A 27,205-nucleotide genomic window follows, 5' to 3' on the forward strand; every position below is an offset into this window, starting at 1 on the left:
ACTGATAGTCAGGTGCGCCTTATAGTGCGAAAATTAGGGTATTTAACGTTTTTGGGAGCAAATGAGTTAAGGAGCCCAAAGGAGCCTTCATGTTTTTTGTTGAGTTTGGCTGTGCTTGTGGACAAAAGCAGTATTTTACTTGAAGGAAGGCTCCATTTTTTTTTGTTTGGGTTACGGTTATCGTCCCTACCAATATTGAGAGCAACCTACGCCCTTGGAAGAAGCTCATATCTTTTACAAAAAAATGTTTCACTGACACTGGTTCCCATCGGTCTTGTAAAGGCATAATCCATTGATGGTCATCCACCATGTGAACAGCCATGACGTCGCAGACCGGGGAAGACTTTGAACACACACTGTCACTTACACGTTTAAGCAACAAAAGAGGACAAGAAAAGCATGTGCAGCTTCTCCGAGCGGGATCAAAAGCGGGCGGCTCACACGCGACTTTGGAGCCATAATGTGCTCAGCCGAGTGCACCGAGTGCTCCTGACAGCACAGCGTTGCTTTGACATTGATTGGTGCCGGAGCATTCTTTGGTTACCAGAGTGTACAATGGAGCTCAACAAGGGCTTCCACTGACACTTTGGAAAGTCAAGAGCCACATGTCGTCTATTTTTTTTTTTTCTTTACTTTATACAGTCTATGATCTGCAAGCTGAAGCCAGAGGACCATTAAGACTCACTACATGTAAGTGTTTTCATCCGTTTCAGTAAGTTGTCAACTGTCTGTGTACATATTCTTAAAACAGGGGTCTCCAAACTTTTTCGACCTCAAATGACAGAAACAAAGGAAAAACCTTTTGTTGCGGAAATGATTCTACTCTGCTGTACATGACGTGCTGAGCAGTAATGCTGCAACAATTAATCAATTAACTCGAGTAATTTGATTAGAAAAAATCTTCCAATCAAATTTTGCTACTTAGAGGATTTGTTTAATTATAGTGGCGTTATAAGGGTTTGTTTCGACAGCGTTGCATTTATTTTTCTGGATTTTAGTGGATATACTGCCCACTAGTGTCAACAGTGAATATGACATAACTCATCCAACATGGCCAAGTCCAGGTGCTCCCAGTTAAGAACAACATAAAAGTTTTTGTTAGAGCTAATGTTTTTTTTATGCATTTGTAGTTTAGTTTATGGGTATATCTAGCTGTTTATTGTGGGAATACGTGTTTGAACGACTTTTCAAGGCGATTGTATTAAAAAAAAAAAGTTAGCATTTTATATAAAGATGCCCCGATCGATCGGCATCGTCCGATCACGTCGTTTTCAAAGTATCGGAATCGGCAAAAAAATATTGGACATGCCCTTTTTTAATATATATATATATATATATATATATATATATATACACATATACAGTGCCTTGCAAAAGTACTCGGCCCCCTTGAACCTTGCAACCTTTCGCCACATTTCAGGCTTCAAACATAAAGACATAAAATTTTAATTTTTTGTCAAGAATCAACAACAAGTGGGACACAATCGTGAAGTGGAACAAAATTTATTGGATAATTTAAACTTTTTTAACAAATAAAACACTGAAAAGTGGGGCGTGCAATATTATTCGGCCCCCTTGCGTTAATACTTTGTAGCGCCACCTTTTGCTCCAATTACAGCTGCAAGTCGCTTGGGGTATGTTTCTATCAGTTTTGCACATCGAGAGACTGACATTCTTGCCCATTCTTCCTTGCAAAACAGCTCGAGCTCAGTGAGGTTGGATGGAGAGTGTTTATGAACAGCAGTCTTCAGCTTCCACAGATTCTCCATTGGATTCAGGTCTGGACTTTGACTTGGCCATTCTAACACCTGGATACGTTTATTTCTGAACCATTCCATTGTAGATTTGGCTTTATGTTTTGGATCATTGTCCTGTTGGAAGATAAATCTCCGTCCCAGTCTCAGGTCTTGTGCAGATACCAACAGGTTTTCTTCCAGAATGTTCCTGTATTTGGCTGCATCCATCTTCCCGTCAATTTTAACCATCTTCCCTGTCCCTGCTGAAGAAAGGCAGGCCCAAACCATTATGCTGCCACCACCATGTTTGACAGTGGGGATGGTGTGTTCAGGGTGATGAGCTGTGTTGCTTTTACGCCAAACATATCGTTTTGCATTGTGGCCAAAAAGTTCAATTTTGGTTTCATCTGACCAGAGCACCTTCTTCCACATGTTTGGTGTGTCTCCCAGGTGGCTTGTGGCAAACTTTAAACGAGACTTTTTATGGATATGTTTGAGGAATGGCTTTCTTCTTGCCACTCTTTCATAAAGGCCAGATTTGTGCATTGTACGACTGATTGTTGTCCTATGGACAGACTCTCCCACCTCAGCTGTAGATCTCTGCATCTTCATCCAGAGTGATCATGGGCCTCTTGGCTGCATCTCTGATCAGTTTTCTCCTTGTTTGAGAAGAAAGTTTGGAAGGACGGCCGGGTCTTGGTAGATTTGCAGTGGTCTGATGCTCCTTCCATTTCAATATGATGGCTTGCACACTGCTCCTTGAGATGTTTACAGCTTGGGAAATCTTTTTGTATCCAAATCCGGCTTTAAACCTCTCCACAACAGTATCTAGGACCTGCCTGGTGTGTTCCTTGGTTTTCATAATGCTCTCTGCACTTTAAACAGAACCCTGAGACTATCACAGAGCAGGTGCATTTATACGGAGACTTGATTACACACAGGTGGATTCTATTTATCATCATCGGTCATTTAGGACAACATTGGATCATTCAGAGACCCTCACTGAACTTCTGGAGTGAGTTTGCTGCACTGAAAGTAAAGGGGCCGAATAATATTGCACGCCCCACTTTTCAGTTTTTTATTTGTTAAAAAAGTTTAAATTATCCAATAAATATTGTTCCACTTCACGATTGTGTCCCACTTGTTGATTCTTGATAAAAAAAAATAAAATTTCATATCTTTATGTTTGAAGCCTGAAATGTGGCGAAAGGTTGCAAGATTCAAGGGGGCCGAATACTTTTGCAAGGCACTGTATATATTTTAATTAAATCATTTTCTAATTGTATATAATGGTACAGACACAATGTCTTTAGTTTTGGCCTAAAGTAGGGCTATCAAATTTATCGCGTTAACGGCGGTAATTTTTTTTTTTTAATTAATCACGTTAAAATATTTGACACAATTAACACATGCACTGCACGACCCACTCACGCAATGTCGCGTTCAATCTATAATGGCGCCATTTTACCTATATATAGAGCTAAAAGGCAGCGTAAAATGAGTACAGTGGATTTTGGCAGTCTTTGGGGCCTTTTTTTAACTGGCTAAAGCCTTACAATCGCTCTCTCAACAATTATCGTGGGAAACAATGTGGGGAAGAGAGGTAGTAGTTGATCTTTATCTTAATACCCTATGTTATTTTCCAACGCAGGGAAAAAATATCAATTGGTGCCACTATGCACAGTCATGGTTGCACTTCCCATAATGCATTTGGGCAGAACAGTTAAATGGCTACAATATCATTTACTGAAAGCTCAACAAATACACTAGATGGCAATATTTAGTCACAATATACAAAGTCACATTCATCCTTTAAGAATTACAAGTCTTTCCATCCGTGGATCCCTCTCACAGAAAGAATGTTAATAATGTAAATGCCATCTTGATTTATTGTCATAATAAACAAATACAGTACTTATGTACTGTATGTTGAATGTATATATTTGTCCAAGTTTTACTCATTTTTTTCTTAATGCATTGCCAAAATGTATATGATCGGGAAAAATTATCGGGAATGATTGGAATTGAATCGGGAGCAAAAAAAGAAGCAATCGGATCGGGAAATATCGGGATCGGCAGATACTCAAACTAAAACGATCGGGAGCAAAAAAACATGATCAGAACAACCCTAATTTTATAGCATTTATGCTTGCGAGCGTTTGCTATGTTAATTAGCCAATTGTTCTTTTGTTGTACTTAGATCCTCATTCTTTTTTTTTAACACTGTTAGAGGCTAAGCTCAGCTATCTAAATTTATTTTGAAATGAAAGTGCAATTCTGTATTATCTAAAGAAATACTCGGGAATTTGCCTTCACATTTAGGAAAAAGCTTAGAATCAAATTTTGCCGCTTTGAGGATGCCTTTAATTAGAGTGTCGTTGTAATGGTTTGTTTTGAAAGTGTTTCATTGAGTTTTATTAATTTATAACTCATCTAACATTGCTGAATACAGCTGCTCCCTGTTAAGGGAGCCAAATTTGCCAAGTTGGCCAAATTTAAAAATTGTCCGATATGCATGTGTGATAAATCATTGAAAAGCTTAAAATCTTAATTTTCTGGGGAAGAAAATTTTTGAACAGGAGGGCTTTATATATATATATATATATATATATATATATATATATATATTTTTTTTTTTTTTTTTTTTTTTTTTTTCAAACAGCAAAACCCTATCTGGAGGTGAGAGCACGCGAGAGCAGAATTACAGACGCGATGACTTTAATAAGATATTATCACGTACTTACCTTGTTTCGATCCAAAACTCCATGTAGCATGTATCATTGAGTGTCAAGACACAGCTGTGAATGGCCACAGCTGGATTTTTGGGGAATTTTACAGGTGAAACATGGTAATATAACAAGGGTCGCGATGCAGAAATCGCAGGCATCAAGGAGTGGTTGAGATTTTCTTTTTCATATACTGTATTTACCCCTTTAAACGCCCCCCCCAATTTTTTGTTTGTTTGATCATTTATCATCTAAAATATCGGGGGAAATGCGACAGTAACAAAAAAAAAATAATACAATTAAGCGATAGTTATGAGGTAAATATCCATGACCTTTTTACAGACGCCATTTTTTTCTATTGTGACGTAATTTGCTTAAAAGTTTAAAATATGTGAATGAATAATTTTTTTAAGTTGTTTTTTTTGGGGGGGTTTGAAACGAAATATGAGACACTAATGATTCTAAGCTAAAAACGACATTATGAATAATATAATTAATTACCTTCGTTTTATGGCTGGGTTGACACAAAAGCGGTTGCGCGACGACATATTGTTCTATCAAACAACAGTTATTTTGGCTTAAAATACAGCAGTTTCTTTTAAAGAGGAGTGCAAGAGCAGAAACTGCTTTTTCAGTCTTGTCTGTGTTTTCTGCCATATATATATATATATATATAATATCCATATCATTGTGTGAGCGAGTCCACTTACCCGCATAGAAGGGAGAGCGGGGCTCTGTCAGACACGCTGCATCCACGAAGACTCGCGTGAGGCTGGCACTGTCATCCGATGGCGTTCATTTGGCTATTGTATTGATTGCAAGTATCATAAACTTCACCTCACTACTCTAGTTTAGTTTTTTCACTCTCCCGTCCGCTCGAGCACAACGGATAACACACGTTTGTCTGCGAAGGTGTGCACCGTGGTTGTGTAGAACTTAAATACATACAAAACCGAGTGGATCAAACATAAACGTATCAAATATAAGCGTACAAATTCGAGCCAACCGAATACAATCGGATGAAATACTGGCGGTCAAAAGAAAATTGGCACCCTGGCTCCTCTCCTTCCACCTCAATCAAACCTTCCCAGGTAGTCACAGGTGATATTAATTAGGTGACAGACATAGGCGGAGTTTGACTTTTCGGGCGGGGGGGGCACAACATGTTGATGACCCCGAGTGTCAGCAATTAAATTAACTTACAAGAATATTTATAATAATAAGTTGACAATGAGCGTTTTTTGTTTCCCATCTTGAGGGGAATTCAAAATCAGGCTGCATAGGCAATACTTTTCGCCAAGATCGTCATCCATTGAATATGGTACGCCCGCCGGTGTCGTGCCAAAGTAGTTACTCCAGTCAAAAATTGTATCCCATGGGCGGAGACATATGGAGGTAGATTTGTGTCTTTATTATTCAATCCAAAAAAAAGTTGCTTCAATCAAAATATATATTTTCAACCAAAAAAAGTCGCTTCAATCAAAAAAAAAAAATGTTTGAATGCAAAAATTAATTTGAAACTCAAAAAAATGCATGTGAAAGCTTTTATTCTTTGTTTTTTTTTTTTTTTTTTTGATTGAAGCAACTTTTTTTGATTGAAGTAATGTAGATTTGTGTTTGGGCCACATTTTGGCTTGGACATTTTTGTCTTTATTATTCAATCAAAAAAAAGTTGCTTCACTCAAAATACATATTTTCAACCAAAAAAAGTCGCTTCAATCAAAAAAAAATATTTGAATGCAAAAATAAATTTGAAACTCAAAAAAATGCATGTCAAAGCTATTTTTTTTTTTGCTTTTTTTTTTTTTTTTTTCTCTCGATTGAAGTAATGTAGATATCTGTTTGGTCCACGTTTTGGCTTGGACATTTTTGTCTTTATTATTCAATCAAAAAATTTATATTTTCAAAAAGAAAAATCAATCAAAAAAAGAAAAATTTCAATCATGGAAAAAGTTTTTGAATGCGAAAAAATATTTGAGATTGAAAAACACAATTTGAACACTTAGTTTTTCATTGAAAAAGTATTCTTTGATTGAAGCAATCCTTTTTGTTTTTGGGCCATATTATGAGTAGGACATTTGTGTCTGAATCATTTAATCCCAAAAAAAGTTGCTTCAATCAAAAAAAAAAAAAAAAACATTTTCAATCAAAGACAAAAATTATTTGAAAAATAAAATTGCCCTCCCCTAATTTTTTTTTTTTTTTTTTTTTTTAATTATATGCAAAGAAAATGATCGTCTAAGTTGCTAGTCACATGATCTGGTCGAAAAATACTTTTGATCCATTATAAAAATATATTTTTTTTTGTTAATTTCGTTTTTGTTGCAGTTTTATTGTTTTACAACTTTTATATATACTGTATAAAGGAAAGTCAATTACATGCAATGACACTTTTAGACCACCAGGGGGGGCTGGTCCCCCCATAAAATCCGCTTATGGTGACAGAGTGACACACCCACTCCACCCACACATACTCATTAACCCTTTGCAACACCAAAATAAGTTCCTGCCTCTCACACACATACCTTTTAACCTCAGGCCGTTGGCAATCTTAGAAATGGTGACATATGCCCTTACAAATTGATGACTAATCTTACAATGTTTTATATAGCGTGCAATATGAAACAAAAATAAAACTCAATTTTTAAAATAATATGAATTTATTGGTAATATTGTCACATATATCCTGGTGCAATCACAGAACAATCAATATCTTCGGCTACATCATGATTACTAAAATTGAACAGTGACTTTTGTTTTTATTGTCGTTCTATTTTTATGACAGACTGTTCAATCATGTGGTGTCTTTAAAGCACCGTAAAAAATGAAGTGTTTAATATAAAGCGCTGCCCTCAACATGACGGAAAAGCACAGATTTTAACCTCTCTCCCAGTTTTTATTTGGCACCAGTTGACCCCGGAAAACCGGAGATATGATCCTTTTAATTTCAAAATAGTAATATTGAAGGAACTTCACTATTCAAACTCAGAACTATTTACTCCACCAGAGGGCAGTCATGCTCTTTGGACGAATAATGCTTCATTTATGTAATTTATTTTCTCTCGTCGGAATTCAATGATTTTTTTTTTTTTTTGGCTTAATGTGGTAATAGAAAGGGTTATTGTACAGGATCATTTTAACAATAGTTCATATAGATAACTTTGTGCTCAGAGAAAAAATACCATTGTTTAAAAAAAAAAAAATTCCAACAAAAATATAAGCAGTTACTCACAATGTTACCTATTACTTGAGTATTCATTTCACCAAATTCTTTTTTACTTGAACTTGAGTACCTTTTTTGGGCAACTACTTTTACTCCCAGTTTTTATTTGGCACCAGTTGACCACGGAAAACCAGAGATATGATCCTTTTAATTTCAAAATGGTAATTATGAAGGAACTCTTCACTATTCAAACTCGGAAGTATTTTCTCCACCAGAGGGCAGTCATGCTCTTTGGATGAATAATGCTTCATTTATGTTTTTTTTTTTTCTCTCTCGTCGGAATTCAATGATTTGTTTTACATTTTTTTGTATTTCTTTGGCTTAATGTTGCAATGTAATGGGTTATTGTACAGTATCATTTTAACAATAGTCCATATAGATGACTTGCTTAGAAAAAATACCATTGTTTAAAAAATGTTTTTAAATCCAACAAAAATATAAGCAGTTACTCACGATGTTACTTATTACTTGAGTATTCTTTTCACCAAATACTTTTTTACTTGTACTTCAGTACATTTTTTTGGGGCGACTACTTTCACTTTTTCTTGAGTAATATTATTTTAGAGTAACGCTACTCTTCCTTGAGTAAAAATTTTTGGTTTAGGATTATTATTATTCCTTTTTCATGGCAAATGAAAATGGCCCATTTGGAGGTCTTAACATGCTCAAAAACTCACCAAATTTGCACAAACACGCGGCTTCACGAAAATTTCGATAATTTTGCAACGTTAAAAAAAAATGTCACAAAATGGCTCAGTGGCGCCCCCTGGAATTTAAAAAAAAAAAAAAAGGCCTCTCCATTTAGGTTTTTTTCAACGTAGAGCGATGAAATTTGAGGAGATGATACCTTGTGCAAAAATGCTTCAAAAAGTCTCTTGCACCCATATTGCAAACCCAACTGGAAATCGGGTATTTTGCATTGAATGTTGAAAAACATGCAATTTTTGTCAAAACCAGCGTGCACGTTTGAGACCATTGCGCCAAGGCAGTTAGTTGGATCCTGCTCAAAATTGGTTAGACTCTTCATGAGACATATGATATGTTAAGTTATCAAAATGGTGAGTTTTCATCATGATTGTTTTTTGCATGTTGTGTTGTGTGAGCAACATATGAGGTTATGCAGCACCCGTCTCTTTCTAAGCAGCTTCTTGCTCACGTTTTTCTAGTTCTTTAGTTTCCAGAAGAGTTCACTACATTTCTCACACTTTAATTAACGTTAACAGTAGAAAACACTAACAGAAGGACACTTCTCTCTAAGCAGCTTCCTACTCGAGTTTTGCAAGTTAGCAAATTTACACCGTTTAATGTTACACTAACTCTTATACAGGTCGGACTTCCAATAGCAAAATTTGTGGTGTGTTCCCAACCTCCACTACATTGACGTCTTTTTACATTACTTACAGTGGTGGCTCCTGCTGCTGCTGGCGGAAAAAACAACAACTTCTAATATCCCTCCTCTTCGGGGGGGCGGAGGAGGTGGCATGTTGTGGGTGTGTTGGGGGTGGGTCAAGTCATTAGCTGATCAAACGTGCGCTTTCAGCAAGTGAAAAGGGCTAAATGTAAGTTTGAACATAATGAAATTAATTCACTAAATAATGGTAGGGTCAATTCTACCCTTACAACATATGTACATAATCTAAATTATCTGTATAACTGAACTCATTATATGATGCATATAAGGTTGCTTAAAGGTTGGTGGGGACAATTTGAGCATCCTGAAAAATTGGTAGTGTTTATGTCCCTACCGTCCCTATGCAAACCTACGCTCTTGCTACCCGCCTTTAGTTACAGATTGAAATATGTTTTGCATGAAGTGTTTTCTTGAACGAATTTTTGGAAAAAATATTACACCATATCACAGGACGGGACTGGACATACCTCCCGTTGTTTTGAATAAATAAATAAATAAATAATCAACTGATTATAATCGAAACCTGGCGTCAAAATATGTGGACATCACATTTTGGGTCATGGAGGCCACACTTGGATACCAAATTTTAATTGTGATGTCTTCGTATGTGGACACCACGTCTTTATAGGGTTGTAAAAAAACAAGTCTTCCATTTTCAGTGTTCATATTCGCCCATTTTGTGCAGAATTCCCGGATGTTTGACCCACTAACATAGTTCTCTGTTGCAGTGACGTAAAGCAAGGGGGCGGTGTTCAATTGTTCAAAACAGCCTGCCCTCAATCGCTCGCATTTTTTTCCTGCATCCTGTCTTGTTTTTGCGCTTGTTTTTCCACGGGCGCTTCGTTTAATAGCACTCTTCTTCAATAGATTCCTTTTACTTTCTCAAGCGAATTGATTATAAAGCATATCATGTGGCTGCGCACCACGTATTGTGCATGAGTTTTATTTTTTCAAGCGTCCTATCTCGGTTTGATTTTGAATTTGCCAGCATGGATTAATTTTCCAAAGAGTTATAAATGAACCCGCCATCGGAGAGGTATTGTGCATTTCAACTAGAAGAGGTAAGAATGGGTTATATTTGTGTTGGAAATAGCATGCTAATCTTGAAATAACTACACAACAGCTGCGGCTCGTCGTTCCGCCTCGATTGTTTTCCCGTCTACTGTAGTTCCTTTCACAATTTACACAGTTATGTGCACACTACAAATGACTTTCTGGGGGGGTTTTTTGTTTGTTTTTGTTTTGTTTATCTGATAAGTATGCATGATATGATGAGTATGTATGATAAGTATTGTGTTCGATGGGTGCCAGTAATGTGTTGAATTGTTTTGCGAATAATTTCCTGGAGCGACGTCGCCGTTTTACTTCCTTAATTATTTTTAAACACGTTCACAAACAAATAAAGTGCTATAAAAGTATGATTCATAATAATACACTTGAGTTCCTCTTTTCCTATCGCACAGCAACGCATCCTTGCTAGCTTGCTAGGATAAATGCTAACTCAGTACAGTACGTTGAGAGTACTTTTGAATTGAACTATTTTAATCTGAATTTTTTGCGTTACCATACATTTTTAGTATTTTTTTTATATAACAAGTATGTAGATTGTTAAAATGTAAACTCAATTTCTGACATTTAGCGGTTTTTTTTGTTTTTTTTTGGGCTGGGAAATTCGTCAGGTAAGTCAATTTTATATTAGCATGAAAGATTACTCAAAAACGTAGAAAGGAATAATTGGTGTCAAAAAAGTATGTTGAAGTGAATAAGAGGTGGGTAGTAACGCGTTACATTTATGTGAGTAACTTTAAAACTTTAAAAGTAAAACTGATTTCTAAGAATAGTTTTAATAAGCCATACTTTTTACTTTTACTCGAATAGGTTTGCGAGTAAGAAATGCTAATCTTACTCTGCTACTTTTGGCGTCATTTCGTTGCATTTTTCCTCTTTATTCTACATACTGTATTAGATTTTTTTAATTTATTTATTTATTTATTTAGATATAATCCTTTTAATTTCATAATAGAAAATGTTTTCTCCACTAGTGGGCACTCATGCTCTTTGAATGAATGCTGCTTCATTTCTGTAGCTTTTTTTCTCTCGCTGGAATTCAATTATTTTTTTGGAGGGGTATTTCTTTAACTTATTGTGGTGATGTAAGGTTTTAGTACAGTATAATAAAACCGTTAATATTGATAAATTTGTGCTGAGAAAAGAAAATACCATTGTTTAAAAAAAAAAAAAAAACATCGTAAGCAGTTACTCACAATGCTACTTATTACTTGAGCATTCGTTTCACAAAATACTTTTTCTTACGTGTATTTGAGTACATTTTTTGGATGACTACATTTACTTAATATTTAAAGTAATGTTACCCTTACTTGACTAAAAAAATTTGGCTACTCTACCTACCTCTGGAAGTTATGCATCTGCACAGAGGAAAATGAGTTAATTTAATTTGGGTTCCGAATAAAAATAGTCCTGGTATATGATTTTGATCGAATCGAATAGGATTTTTTTCCCCCACAACATATTTACAAATTGGGACATCAACATGAATATAATGTTAAAATAAATGAATAAAGTAACAAAAAATATATAACAAATATTTTAAATTAAATTGAAATAAATAGAACTTATAGACTAAACCCTCAGCCACAGCTCAAGTTGCTCAACATTAGAACAAGAACCCTTGGTAATATAGAACTGGACTTAAACAATATATGATCAAATTGATTTTATGCAAAGGAGTAAGTAAGAGACAGAGCACGTGTAAGACTCGTATCATTATTTACACATTATACACACACACTCTCTCAACACAGAAAGTCGCCAGAGAGAAAAAACACCACACGCTGTATTATGAAAATGTTGTACTGAAACTAATTAGCCCTCTTGGAATGCTAATTAGCCACGTTAACAAGCTTAAGTTATAGTATTTGTTTTACCATCGCTAGGCACACTAAATACACTGGAGTGAACTCTCGTAGCTGGTGGGAAATGTTCATGACAGTGTTTACTTAGCTTAAATTTTGTGTACAGTGCCTGGAATGAACTCTCATTGCTAGTGGGAAATGTTCACGACAGCATTTACTTACCTTAAATTTTGTGTAAAGTGATGGATGATGGTCACGTAAATGTGAAATCATGTTGGAGGTGCTGCCTCCCCTGGCAACAATCCACCGCAAGCATGTCTTGCACGTCGGCCCTCCTCTAAGCCGCGGCAGTGTTTCTTTTCGGTAGCCAAAGTACTCCCATACTAGCGACTTTGTCTTTATTGAGGGGGGGGGGATCTCAGGTTTAGTTTCGGGACAGAGCAACAACCGGAGGGGGAGGGGTGAGCGTTCCACTTCAAGCCATGGATTTCTCGCTGCGTTTATGAGACATAGAAAATAGCTAATACCATGCTACGGTATGATGGAAATTTTTTGTGGTTTTGAAACCGTGACATTTAAACCTTGAAACCACTAACCGGCACATGCCTATTGCCATCCTTCAAGTTCAAATGGATTGGACATCTACTATTGATATACTCATTGAAACTCACAGCGGAAGGATGATTGGGCGTCTAGCATCATCAATTGCACTAAAAAAAAGTTAACTGCCATAGTCATAAAGAGCCACATGCGGCTCTGGAGCCGCAAATTGCAGACCCCTGTGTTAAACCATTTTTGAGTTGATTGACAAGCTTTTTTGGCCTCGGTGTGCGGTGGTGCTTTCAAGTGTTTTTTTTTTTTTTAACCTCTTCAAGGTGCGTGGGCCTCAACTCCAACGTGGCCCGTGCGCTACTGGCCATGAAGGGTCCAAGCATCGTGGAGAACCGCCGCCTGCTCGGCTTGCTGGAGACGGCGCTGATGCGGGAGGCGCGTCTCTGGAAGGCCCCGGTCTTCAAAAGTGAATGCGTTCAGGTGCCAGTTTTTTCACCCGCCTGGACTGTAACACTTCAATGTCAGACAGAACTTGAAAGCATCTCCAAAACATTCCCCTCAGAGTGGTGACGTCTCGTCATGCCAACACCAAGAGATGATCGTGTGGCTGGGCGACGTGAACAGACGCTTGCACTTCTGTCCAGAGACGTTGGCGTTGGGTGTGTGCATCCTCAACAGGATGCTCACCACCGTCAAGGTATGTCTTTAGTGCTACAACGATGAATGAATTAAGTCGAGTAATTAGATTAGTAAAAAAGCTACGAAGCAGATTTTGCTTCGTTTAATTAGGCGTTATAATGGTTTATTTTGAAAGTCTGCATTTAGTTTTATTGATTAGGGTGGATACACTGCACTTTAATGGCAACAGTCAATATGACATAACTCTTCTAATATGGTTGCTCACTGTTAAGACCAACATAAGGTTGTTTGTTTGATTTGCGCAACATGATTGTTTTTGCATTCGTAATTTAGTTTTGAGATGTATTTAGAAGCTTTTCGTGGGAGTATGTGTATGAACGCCTTGTTAAGCGCATTGTAAAAATTTTTTTTAAAAAGTTAGCATTTCATAGCTTTTAAGCTAGCAACCTTTGCTATGCAAATGAGCCGATTGTTCTTTTGTTGTACTTCTTTGTTGCACTACTTTGTTATACTATAGATCCTCATTTATTATTATTATTTTTAAACTGTTTGAGGCTAAGCTCGGGTATTTTAAAATATTTTTAAATACATTTATTGCTCTTGTGAAATGAAAGTGCAATTCTGCATAATATGAAAAAAACTCAGGAATTTTATTTTGTAATCACATTTAATGCTTTGTTGAAAGTGCAATCTTAGCAAGCCTACTTTTTACATCTCCAAAAATTTATTCAGCAACGCGCAAACTGTTCCTAATCCGATTACCGTCATTTTTGGACTATAAGCCACGACTTTTTTCCTTCATTTCTAAACCCGCGGCTTACAGTCCAGTGTGGCTTATTTGTTGATTTATTTGGGTTAATAGGCAACACATGCCTCCTAGTATGCATTGCAGCGCTACAGATGAAAACAATCAAAATTCATGTTCTGTTCTTCAGTTACTGTGCCAATTGTTTCATTCATTGCTAGTTATGGTATTTGGAACCACTTTATTTGATAGCGGAGTCATAAAACCGTTATAAGGCCGTCATAATTATGACATGACACTATCATAGGCAATAATGAACGATTATGACAGATGTCATTAAGTGTCATCCGGCAAATTATGTTACCAACTCCATTTATGTCCAGCTGGGATCTTTTGCATCCATCCAAAAGTGAGATAGTTTGCGGGATAACACTAAATGACATGTTATAAGAATTCATTAATGCTCGTGACAGTGTCATGTAGGGGTGTGACAAAATATCGAAATGGTGATATATCGTGATAATTTGTATCCCAAAAGGTTATCGATATGCTCCTGCCAAGAATCGAGATATGGTTTAAAAAAGGTAATGTAAACTTGTGCATTTATTGAAGATTTAACCATAGCCATCTTTCCAGTGCTTTTGCCTGACATGCAGCCTCATATCATCAAGCACGAAGGCAGTACTTCTCAAATAGTGGGGCGCGCCCCCCTGGGGGGGCGCAGAGCGATGCCAGGGGGGGCGCATGTGACCTCGGGGAACATGCATTTTTTGTTTTTTTGCCGTACTGGAATAAAGTGTACTTGCACATCCACTCAGTAGGTGGTAGTGGCGCTCTCATTTTCAGAGTGCACGCAGTATTTTTGAACTAAGGAAGAGCACTCAGCACACACAGAAAACAGATATGATGAGCAGTGTGCCACCGCCGTTTTCGAAAGCCGTTTTCCGACCGGACTCACTCACGCAGCGACCCACTGTCTTGTCCGGTTCTCACGTCGCCGCCCGAGAAGTGCCATTTTCGGCTTGGGATCGGCACGACGACCGCCCTCACCTACGGTTCTACCTCGGCCACCGAGAATGCGCTTTTTTCGAGCCGTTTGCCTTTTAGCTTTGACTTTTAATATAGTGGGTGATGAGGAAAGACCACTGTTTACTGTGTCTAAAAATAATTATAGCGGACAGCCAGAAGCCAAATCAATTAAGACGCCACTTAAAGACATTAGACCCCAATCTCATTGATAAGCCGCTTGATTGTTTTTCAGTGAAAACGTGCCGAATATTGCCAACAATCGTCCTGCTTTGTCAGTGTTATATCAGTAATCCACTGAGCATTGTTAGCATGCTCATTGGAAAATAACTCCACACCATTGCAAAGGAGGTAAATACTGTGAGCCGCAAAAATAAAAGCTGTCCTGTCCAAGGACACTCTTTTTTTTTTTCTTCTTTTATTCAGTTTTGTTTTTTCGGTCAAATTTTTTGGCATATTGTCCTCATGAGTGAATGTTTCTAATCAATTTTAATGTATTATTTACTGATTTTATTACGTTTTATTTTTCTGTATGGTCAAAAATGTACCTTGAGTGTATTTTTTACAGTTTGGATGTGACTTTTTTTTTTTAAATTCAGGCAAATTGATGCACGTCAAGTCTTCTCTGTTACAAACAAAACAATGTTAATAAAGTTATACTTTATTATAAGTTGATCTATGTTACTTTTTCTCTTTATTAGAAAAAAAGGAAACAACGTTAGGCAGATGCGTATTTATAATAGTAATTTTATAGACAAATGATACTATTTACAGTGGCGGCAGAGAGTTTGGGGGGGGCGCAAAACATTTACGTCTTCCTTGGGGGGGCGTGACAGAAAATAATTGAGAAGCACTGCACTAAGGGGAATTTTGATGTCTTCCTCAGGCAATCATCTTGTAATTATCTGTAAATCTCACTGGAACAGCACCAAACAAAAATTCCAGCATCATCACCTTGTCAAGAATCTGCATTGGACAAGGTGTCAAGAGTCAAAAATGTACATTGGACAAGGCGATGATGCTGGAACTTTTGTTTGGTGCTGTTCCAGTGAGATTTGAAATTGCCCAAAATTACCTGATTGCCTGGCATTGACTGCCACTGACAGCCATAGACGTTCAATCCGTTTGAAGTGGGAAGGATGGCAGCGAATGAACGAATGTTCATTCGCTGCCACCCTCCTAGTTCAAATGGATTGGACGTCTACTAGTGATAAACTCATTCCAATTCACACTAGAAGCTTGTTTTTCTGTTAACTAGTTGTTTGTAGAATATCCTAGAATGATTTCCTGACCAATATATCGATAATCGTTGTATCGTCAGATCGTTATCGTGAGCTTTGTATCGCAAATCGTATCGTATCGTGAGGTACCAAGAGGTTCCCACTCCTAGTGTCATGTCATATTTACGATTGTCTCATGACCGTCTTATTGCGCCACTGTCAGTGAGTGTTACTAAATACCATAACTAGCAATTAATGAAACAACTGGAACAGTAACTGAATAAATAGTTAGCACATAAGTTTAATTTTGATTGTTGTTTGCATCTGGAGCGCTGCTATACATGCTAGGAGGCATGTTGGACAACAACAATGTTGACAGCAGGTGGCAGCAGAGGTTGACTGTCTCCCCAAGGGAGCAGTGATGGCCGAATGAAGCTTTGCTGCCAATTGATTCAAAGCTTCATGGCGGTTCATTTGGTCTTCTGACAGTTGTATGATGCCGCTGTCAAATAAAGTGTTACCAATTGATATCTTTTGGTGTAAATATCCCATAATACATTTAGGACAGCCGCGGCTTATAGTCCAGTGCGGCTTATTTATGAAGAAATGCAGTTTTCGTGTCACATTTGGTGGGTGGCGGCTTATAGTCAGGTGCGCTTCATAGTGCGAAACTTACGGTACTCGATTATTCGAACTCATTGATAGATTAATCGATTACTTACATTATCGATAGCTGTAGTACTATAAGTACTGATGTCAGTCTTATTTGTATTCACTCCCAGACCAACATTAAGTGAGATTCTTTTCACGCTTTTACAGGCGCAGCCAAAGTACCTGAAATGCATCGCTTTCACCTCACTGGTCCTTGGAGCCAAGATTAACGAGGAAGACGAGGTACTGAAGGTTTTTTATTTTGACAGTGCTGCAACGATTCATCAATTAAATTGAGTAATTTGATTAGAAAAAAGCTCTGAATCAGATTTTGCTGCTTTGAGTGTTCGTTTAATAAGAGTGGCGTTGTAATGGTTTGTTTTGAAAGTGTTTGCATTCAGTTTTGATCTGGGGGTATACACTGCCCTCTAGTGGCAACAGTGAATATGACATAACTCATCTAACATGGTTGAATTCAGCTGCTCGCTGTTAAGACTAACATAAGGTCAGTTTTGTATTGAGCTAGTATGTTTTTCAGGTGTTTTAATTTATTTTGAAATGACAATGCAATTCTGTATTGTTCGAAGCAATAATCGGGAATTTGTATTCGCATTTAGAAAAAAGCTTAGAATCAAATTTTGCTGCTTCGAGGATTCGATGAATTACAGTGGCGTTATTGTGGTTTGTTTTGAAAGTTTTTGCATTGTTTTATTGATTTGACATAAGTCATCTAACATTGCTGAACCCAGCTGCTCCCCGTTAAGACCAACATCAAGTTTTAGTTTGAGCTATTGTTTTCGTAATTTAGTTTAGAGGTATATTTAGCAGTTTATTTTTTGGGTGGGAATATGCGTTTGAACGATTTGTTTAGAGCCCAGTTTTTTAAAAAAATGTTAGCATTTCATAGCATTTAAGCTAGCGGACGTTAGCCAATTGTTGTTTTCTTACACCAAGTTCCACATTTACATTTTTTTTCAATACATTTTGAGGCTCAGCTCAGGTATTTTTTATTTTGTATTCACATAGCAAGTATCAATCTTATCAAGCTAAAATAAATGTTATTGCAAGCATGAACAATTGTTTCTTTGTTTAACATCTAAAATTTATTCAGCAGCGCATAAAATGTTAGTAATCCGATTACTCGAACTAACTCATCAATAGATTAATAGATTACCGTACTTTTGCAACCATAGAGCACTGTATTAAAAGGCGCAGGTTTATTTTTGGGTGATATTTTTGTCCACGCACACAAGGTGCACAGCATTATTGGGCGCATGAAAAACATATGCTAGCGTGCACGCTAGCATATTTTTTTAAGAGCTGCAGGAGCAGGAGCAAAACTCAATTGTTCAATTGTACTTTATGAAAGAATTTAATAAAGTACTCACATCAATTTTAATCACTCCACAAGTCCTCATCTTCTGTATCCGAACTGAACAGCTGGGCTAGGTCTCCACCAAACAAGGTAACTTTCCTGAGGTGATAGCGTCAGGTTTGAACATAGCTTCGTAAGTGTGTCTCTTCGCAGTAGATTCCATTTTCGAGGGTCCTTCACCAAACAAATGTTGTTTAGCCTAACGCACACATTCAAATGTTGCAGCTACTGGGGGCACGCCGCCTATCACACACAACCTTCTCCCTTTAAGGTTCTCAAGCGGCTCTCTCTTACCTCTTGCGTATTCAAAAATTGCTCAGTGGTACTCAGTCCACTTAATAGACGCACCGTCCATTTTGAAGACATTTTTTGACTTTGCGCCCTATAGTCGTGAAAATACGGTACTTAAATAATCGTTAGCTGCAGCCCGAAAAGAAAAAAGTCACACACACATTGGCGCTACGTCCAAACAACACCTTTTATTTATTTGCCTCGCTTTGGAAAACAGGTCAAAGGTTCCGTCAGCGACTTGGTTGCGGAGAGCGGATGCAGCTTTTCGACGGCGGAGATCGTTCGGATGGAGCGGATCATTCTAGACAAGCTGCACTGGGACTTGTACACCTCCACGCCCGTCGATTTCATTCACATTGTAAGATCATTCACTTTTTTTTGGTCCTAACGAGTTTTTTTTTTTAACACATCCTGTCACATTAGACGGTGATTGTTTAACAAGATTTACCCGCCTTAACTGATTAGTCTTATCTCGCCAACGTGCATCCTGAAGAGTCGCTAATCTCGTCAACCTACATTCTCTCCACACTATTATGTATCAACAGATCACTGGTGGGTAGTTGTTAGAACCACAACCGTGCCAGGAAATCGTTCTTTTCCTATCCTGGATTAAACTAATGCCACCTTTCCACTGCACCGCTTTGCTATATTTTTTGATGGTCAAGGATACACAGCTAACGCCCCCCCCCCCCCCCCCCCCCCAAAAAAAAAAAAAAAAACTAACTTGAGACTACCCTGTTACCATAGACGGAATTTGACTTTTGGGGCGGGGGGGAACAACATGTTGATGACCCCGAAACGCAGTGTCAGCAATAAAATTAACTTACAAGAAAATTTATAATAATAAGTTGACAATGACCGTTTTTTTGTTTACGATCATTCTTGAAGGGAATTCGAAATCAGGCTGCTTAGGCAATACTTTTAGCCAAGATCGTCATCTATTGAATATGCTACCCCCGCCGGTGTCGTGCCAATGTAGTTACCCCAGTCAAAAATTGTATCCCCTGGGCGGAGCCATATGGAGGTAGATTTGTGTCTTTATTATTCAATCAAAAAAATGCAAAAATAAATTTGAAACTCAAAATAATGCATGTGAAAGCTATTTTTCTTTGATTTTTTTTTGTTTGTTTGTTTGTTTGGAGTCAAGTTTTTTTTAGATTGAAGTAATGTTAATCTGTGTTTGGGCCACATTTTGGCTAGGATGTTTTTGTCTTTGTAATTCAATCAAAAATAAGTTGCTTCAAAAAAAATATATATTTTCAAAAAGAAAAATAACTTCAATCAAAAAAAAAAAAAACATCAATATTACAACAATTAAAGGCTGAACTACTTCAGTTGTGTGTAATGAATCTAAAATATATGAGTCTAATGTAGAGCTGAAACGAATACTCAAGCAACTCGAGTAACTCGAGTTTAAAAACTGATCCGAGTAATTTTATTCACCTCGAGTAATCATTTATTTTGACAGCTCTAAGCATCACGTTTTGCTTGGACTACTTTTAATGCGGGACAACGCACTGATGTCACGTGCGTAGAGGAAGAAGCAAAAAAAAAAAAAAAAACTACTGCAGCCGACAGCCGCTACAAACGACGCCGACGTTGCTAAATACTAGCCCGCACGATGCTTCATTGGTAGCAGGTAGCGTCTGATGAGTCTCATAGAGATCACATGTATGTTAAATTAGATGCTCATTGACAGACTCGGCCGCGTCTGGGCAGCGTTAGTAAATAGCCGCCATCTTAAAGCAGTAGAGCGCTAAAGCGCTAATAAATAAGATTAACGTTACTGTGACTAGCTCACGTAACGTTAGTCCTGCGGAGGGCTAGGTTTCTATTAATTATGACCACTTTCGAAACGTGTCTTACATACAGGCTTTAACATAACATAGCGTTGTGGAGTGATGAGGATGTAAAATAAAAACTCAATAATGCTAACTATCAATTTTAGCTCAGTAGTCATTGCTGGATAAAACACCAAGTAGCACTGGTCCCTAATGTGCTCCAATACAGCCTGTATCATACATTTATTTTGAACACTGCAAAAACTCAAAATCCTATCAGGAGTTACAGTTTAGACTAACTTAAAACTTAACTAGAACTTAAAAATGGCTTGACACAAATAGAAATTCAATTGAAACACGTGGGAAAAAACTTTTAAGTGATGTGTGTTATCAAGCGTAAAGGCATTTATAGGTTTTAAAAAAAAAAATTTTTTTTTAATAAGGTCTAAAGGTTTTTTGAGTGAAAGCAGTGAATTAGTCTTTTTTTTTATTCTAGTTACATCTGAGATGCAATTGTTGGCTGTTTTCAACAATATACATCGAAAATAAAGACATTGACTGAAAATGGTTCAAGATTAGATGAAATGTCTTGTTTTCTCATGTATATTTATAATTGCTCTTCACCTAAAAATTTATTTGTTTTATCCGATTACTCGATTAATCGATAGAATTTTCAGTCGATTACTCGATTACTAAAATATTCGATAGCTGCAGCCCTAGTCTAATGTTCATCAGTACACTACAGAAAATAATGAACTTTATCGCAATATGCTCATTTTTCGAGAAGGACTAGTATGTTGCATTTTCGTCTCGTCGGATGAAAACTGATAATCGTCTTGTTTTGTTCTAGTCTTTCAAGCCGTTTTTAGCTCGTACGTCATCGTCATGAAAAAAATTGTTCGTCAACAAAATATTTTTGTTATTGTCATTATTGACGGGACTGGGTCTCTCATCCATTACTTTTATGTTAAGAACAAACAAAGTGGCACAGTGGAAAGAGGCATTACATTACCCCGACACTATTTTAAGATATTACAAAGACTTCAATATAAAGAGACGCAATATAACAATTAAAAAAATAATGATAAAAAATAAAGACATCTTTTTTATAGACTGTTCAAATAAATATCTTTAAATAAATACTCTGAACTCAGACTGGATAATATCTTTTTCTAAATTTCTCTCATTGTTAATAAAATCTATGGATCTTTGTCACGGATTGACAACAATGCGGCGCTATGACTTCTGGACCATCTTGCCAAGGCAGACTTCAAACAAAAGAATAAAGATTTTCAGTCATAACCCCTTTGAATAGTTCTACTTGAGAGCAGAAGGTGAACATGGCTTTTGACACTTATCCTTAATCCTTGAGCCCAGCAAATGTCCAGAATTTAGGAACGCCCGCATTTTGCTACCCTTTAGGCCTGACTCGGGGTGGTTTCGACAAAATCACTGCACATACGATACGATACAAACGAGTGCGCGAATGACACTGAAGGTGTGAAGAAGCGATGATTGCTCTTCCGGTCCGATAACATCGATGATGTCGGGGAAAGGTCCGGATATGATAACAGACAGACAAACAATGAAATCATGCGCTTAACGTCCGGCCTCTGGTCGCAGTTCCACGCTCTCCTGGTTTCCGGCCACCCTCACCTCATCCCGTCCTTGGGCCGTCAGAAGAGACCTCCGGGCTTCCAGGTGGCGCTGTGGACCAGGCAGGTGCAGCACTGTATGGCCTGCCACCAGCTTTGGCAGTTCAAGGGTTCCACATTAGCCTTGGCCATCATCACCTTGGAGCTGGAGGCGCTCACACCCGATTGGTTCTCTGTTTTTACAGATCTGCTGAAGAAAGCGCAAGTAAGAAAAACAAACCTGCCAACTGAGTCAACATGAACCATTTTCACCAAGAAATTCACTTTTGTACACTAGATAGTAGCTACACACATTACATCCATCGGAAAAGACATCAAACTTGGTGGACATTAGGGTAGTAACTCATTAGCTGGACATTGATACAGAATCATTCACTGTTGTGACTAGCTGAGGAAGCTAAAATGTAGCGAACTGCTCGGTGAAAACATTCTCCGAAAGTTATTTCTGATAAGTAACTCATTGGCTGCCATTGACGGTGCTTGACAAACCAGTGTTGCTCCAAAAATGTTTTGTTTTTACATTCACCGCTGAAGGAATCTGACCTTTTAGCCAGATTGCCGGAATCACGACAGCGGAACCGCGCTAGCGCAATTCCAACGACCCAGGTGATGGAACTCCGACAACCCGGCCAAAAGGCCAAACTCCGCGCATTCAACTTAGTTTGAACTAGAGATGCAATCGATTGGGTCCGATCACGTCATTTTCAAAGTATTGGAATCGGCAAAAAAATATCGGCCATGCCTTTTTTTAAATATATACTGTATATATATATATATATTTTTTTTTTAATTAAATTGTTTTCTAGTTGTACTTAATGTTACAAACATAATATGTTACACTCATCCAGAGTCTTTAGTTTAGGCTTAAGGTAGGGTTATCAAATTTATCCCGATAACGGCGGTAATTAATTTTTTAAAAAATGTATCACGTTAAAATATTTAACGCAATTAATGCATGCTTTCCACGACCCACTCACGTATTGTCGCGCTCAATCTGTAATGGCGCCGTTTTACCTATATAGAGAGAGATAAGAGGCAGCGTAAAATGAGTAGAGTGAATTTTGGCAGCCTTTGGAACCTTATTTTAATTGGTTAAAGCCTTGCAATCCCTCTCCCTACGATTAGAAATATCATGGGAAGCAATGTGGGGAAGCAAGGTATCAATTGATCTTTTCCTTAACACCCTGTTATTTCCCAACGCAGAGAAGATATATCAATTGGTAGCACTACGCTCAGTCATGGTTCCACTTCCCATCATGCATTTGGCATGGCTACAGTATCATTTACTGAAAGCTCAACAAATACACTAGATGGCAATATTTAGTCACAATATACAAAGTCACAAGTCTTTCAATCTGTGGATCCCGCTCACAGAAAGAATAATGTAAATGCCATCTTGAGGATTTATTGTCATAACAGTACTTATGTACTGTATGTTGAATGTATGTATTCGTCCGAGTTTTAATGCATTGCCAAAATGTATATGATCTGGAAAAATTATCGGGAATGATTGGAATTGAATCGGGAGGAGAAAAAAAAGCAATCGGATCGGGAAATATCGGGATCGGCAGATACTCCAACTAAAAGGATCAGGAGCAAAAAAAACATGATCGGACAACCCTAGTTATAATCATTTGTTTCGGATGTGCTGTAATTATTTTCTGTATAAAAATTTGGTGTTCAAAATGTCTTTTTTTCTAACTTCAGTCTTGAAAAAGAGGGGGTCGTCTTATAATCAGGGTAGTCTTATATTCGGGCCAATACGGTATCACCTTTTCGATATGTCACCTTGTCACACCCGTAATGGAAACATGATCATTCAATGTCAAACCCTTTATGTCAATGGCAGTGAATGAGTTAAGAAAGTTAGGATACTTTACCTGCAATGTTGATATTCTGTACTTATAAGCTGAAGGAGATGGTACATGCTGGATGAAATGACATGTTCAACAACAACAACAAAAAAAGATTTTTGTGTTGACAACATAATAGTCACCTTCACACTGGACTGGTGCGGAAACATAGCTTTCTAAAGAAATTCATTTAATAGAATTCTGCACTTGTCCTCAAGGTGGACAGCGTCAAGTTCATCTACTGCAAGGAGATGGTGGACGAGCATCTCCGCAGCCTGGAGTTCTCCATGCCTGCCAACGCCGTCTACATCTTTGACAGCGCCCGCATCCGCACCCCTGCGCGTCACCTCCGGAAGAGGATCAGCAAAGGGCGATCCGCGGACCAGCTCGGGGACTCGGATGAGTATTACGACGGTTTAAGGCATTTGTACGACGAAGAAAAGAGCTGCGGCGAAAGCGGATCGCCGTTGGATTCCCCGCAGGAGAGCGCCTCACCCTGCCCTCCGCTGCACCCGCCCAGTTACGTTACGGCCGAGCATACTTAATTCCTATTATTTCGTACAACGTTAACGAGTTCTAGATGTACGTAGGTGCAAAACCGTGCAATAACCTCATTTGTTTTTTTTAAATGAAGCTGTTTTACACTTTGATTCCATATTGCGTTGAGTTACTGTCGTTCACTTCCATTTGAAAACTGATGCAATAAGCAGTTGGTTGACTGAAAAGCGGTCCATTAAAGTTCTCATTTTCATTCTTTTTTTTTTTTTCCAAACCGAGACGCTTGTTTTTGCGTCTTCCACGAAAGATGTTGCTTTGTTTTAAGGCAAACTCGAGATTTGAGCTATTTCGAGCTTATTTTTTTATGCTTTTGGGAGTTTAAAATCCTGATTTTCTTTATTAAGTGCACTGGTCTAACCCCCCTAACCATGGGAGCACTTTTCAGAAGATGTTTTTAAAACGTTTTTATTTAAGTCCTAACTTTGATTATTTACTACTTAAAATTTAAAAAGCTTTACTTTTACAGCTTGATGCTGCAAGCCATTCTTTTGAATTCTACCGGCATTGTTGATTTTCTTTGGCACCAGAGCAGAATCAGCTATACTCATCAAGCTGTTAATGGGAATGAAGTGTCCTGTTTTAGTTTTCGGAAGCTCTTAAGCACTGTTATGTTACTTAAACAAAAAAATCTCCATTTTCTGTTCTGGTTCTTTGAATGTTAAAGTGTTACTGTCCTCGCAGTTAAATGAAACTAGCCATGAGTGTTCTTTTTCATGTCCCCCAGGCAGCTACTCTATGTATTCTTTGTTTTTTCTGGACCACACAAATAAAGCTATGACGTCAAAAGTCAAATTTTTGCTATTGTTGATTTTTGTGTGTGTGTACGAGGGTCATTCAGTAATAATGAATGAAATGAATGTTTCCGTCTCCCTAAAGGGACATTGACAGAAATAAGATAAATTCAAGCAACCCGGTACGCACCAGAAACTATCTGGTCAACATTAGCATTACTAATTAGCTCACAAAAGCATTATTAGCTTGGCTCATAAGCTAGCAAAAGTCCGCTATAATGGTAGGCGTGGCTAAACGGAGGATTAAAAGATTAATTTCTCGTCATCTGCCCTTTGCCAAATTGTTGTAGAGTGGGGCAAATAAGTATTCAGTCAACCACTAATTGCGCAAGTTCTCTCACTTGATCATTAGAGAGGCCTGTAATTGTCAACATGGATAAACCTCAACCATGAGAGACAGAATGTGGCGGGGGGAAAAACAGAAAATCACATTGTTTGAGTTTTAAATAATTTCTTTGCAAATAATGGTGGAAAAAAGTATTTGGTCAATACCAAAAGTTAATTTCAATACTTTGTCATGCACCCTTTGTTGGCAATAACAGAGGCCAAACGTTTTCTGTAACTTCACAAGCTTTTCACACACTGTTGCTGGTATTTTGGCCCATTCCTTCATGCAGATCTCCTCTATAGCAGGGGGACTTTCAGACTTTCAACTCCCTCCACAGATTTTCTATGGGGTTGAGATCTGGAGACTAGCTAGGCCACTCCAGGACCTTGAAATGCTTCTTACGAAGCCACTCTTTTGCTGGCCGTGTGTTTGGGATCATTGTCATGCTGAAAGACCCAGCCACGTCTCATCTTCAATGCCCTTGCTGATGGAAGGAGATTTTCAATCAAAATCTCTCGATACATGGCGCCATTCATTCTTTTCTTTACACAGATCAGTCGTCCTGGTCCCTTTGCAGAAAAACAGCCCCAAAGCATGATGTTTCCACCCCCATGCTTCACAGTGGGTATGGTGTTCTTCGGATGCAATCCAGTATTCTTTCTCCTCCAAACACGAGAACCTGTGTTTCTACCAAAAAGTTCTATTTTGGTTTCATCTGACCATAACACATTCTCTCAGTCCTCTTCTGGATCATCCAAATGCTCTCTAGCGAACCGCAAACGGTCCTGGACATGTACTTTCTTCAGCAGGGGGACACATCTTGCAGTGCAAGATTTGAGTCCCTGGCGGCACATTGTGTTACTGATAGTAGCCTTTGTTACTGTGGTCCCAGCTCTCTGTAGGTCATTCACTAAGTCCCCCCGTGCGGTTCTGGGATTTTTGCTCACCGTTCTTGTTATCATTTTTCCGCCACGGGGTGAGATCTTGCATGGAGCCCCAGATCGAGGGAGATTATCAGTGGTCTTGTATGTCTTCCATTTTCTAATAATTGCTCACACAGTTGATTTCTTTACACCAAGCGCCTTACCTATTGCAGATTCAGTCTTCCCAGCCTGGGGCAGGTCTACAATTTTGTCTCTGGTGTCCTTCGAAAGCTCTTTGGTCTTTGCCATAGTGGAGTTTGGAGTGTGGCTGACTGAGATTGTGGACAGGTGTCTTTTATACTGATAATGAGTTAAAACAGGTGCCATTAATACAGGTAATGAGTGGAGCCTCGTTAGACCTCGTTAGAAGAAGTTTGACCTCTTTGACAGCCAGAAATCTTGCATGTTTTTAGGTGAGCAAACACTTATTTTTCACTCTAATTTGGAAATAATTCCTTTAAAAATCAAACAATGTGATTTTGTTTTTTTTCCACATTCTGTCTCTCATGGTTGAGGTTTACCCATGTTGACAATTACAGGCCTCTCTAATCTTTTCAAGTAGGAGAACTTGCACAATTGGTGGTTGACTAAGTACTTATTTGCCCCACTGTCTATAGTCGAATCATCTCAAAATATTCTAATTCACATAATAATGCTATTTAGGACTTTTTTTAATCATGTCGTACGCACTTTAAGATTGCAGTTCAAAAAAATGATTTCTTAGTCTTTGAAACTTTAATTTAAAAATCTTTATCATCTTAATAAAGAGCAGTTGTGTAAATGTATTATTTGAATGGCCTATTTTCTTGGTTCAATAAATAACAGCTAAATTAAACCCTGAATTTGTG

At 37.9% G+C, this 27,205-nt stretch overlaps 2 protein-coding genes across 2 annotated transcripts in view; one reads left to right on the forward strand and one right to left on the reverse strand.

Moving 5' to 3' along the window:
* Positions 1-9,848: 9,848 nt before the first annotated feature.
* Positions 9,849-19,146, forward strand: ccni2 (cyclin I family, member 2). Its single transcript, XM_057820263.1, has 5 exons — positions 9,849-10,157; positions 12,845-13,001; positions 13,084-13,218; positions 16,971-17,045; positions 18,686-19,146. Exons 2-5 carry the CDS (start codon positions 12,888-12,890, stop codon positions 18,854-18,856), a joined length of 495 nt encoding a protein of 164 aa, XP_057676246.1. The 5' UTR covers positions 9,849-10,157; positions 12,845-12,887; the 3' UTR covers positions 18,857-19,146.
* A 1,563-nt stretch (positions 19,147-20,709) lies between these two features.
* Positions 20,710-27,205, reverse strand: part of septin8a (septin 8a) — a 77,298-nt gene continuing 70,802 nt past the window's right edge. Inside the window, exon 10 of the mRNA XM_057820261.1 lies at positions 20,710-22,091. Coding sequence (XP_057676244.1) covers positions 21,926-22,091 — 166 coding nt within the window. The 3' untranslated portion in view covers positions 20,710-21,925. The remainder of the gene's footprint in view (positions 22,092-27,205) is intronic.

This window comes from Corythoichthys intestinalis, chromosome 18 (genome assembly GCF_030265065.1).
Source record: "Corythoichthys intestinalis isolate RoL2023-P3 chromosome 18, ASM3026506v1, whole genome shotgun sequence".
NCBI classification, from domain to species: Eukaryota; Metazoa; Chordata; class Actinopteri; order Syngnathiformes; family Syngnathidae; genus Corythoichthys; species Corythoichthys intestinalis.

Excerpts from the sequence above, each read along its gene's own strand:
- ccni2 (XM_057820263.1), top strand. The coding sequence starts at position 12,888 with ATGAAGGGTCCAAGCATCGTGGAGAACCGCCGCCTGCTCGGCTTGCTG. Across the intron at positions 13,002-13,083 it reads TCAAAAGTGAATGCGTTCAG|AGTGGTGACGTCTCGTCATG; the intron begins GTGCCAGTTTTT and ends CATTCCCCTCAG. Across the intron at positions 17,046-18,685 it reads AGATTAACGAGGAAGACGAG|GTCAAAGGTTCCGTCAGCGA; the intron begins GTACTGAAGGTT and ends TTTGGAAAACAG.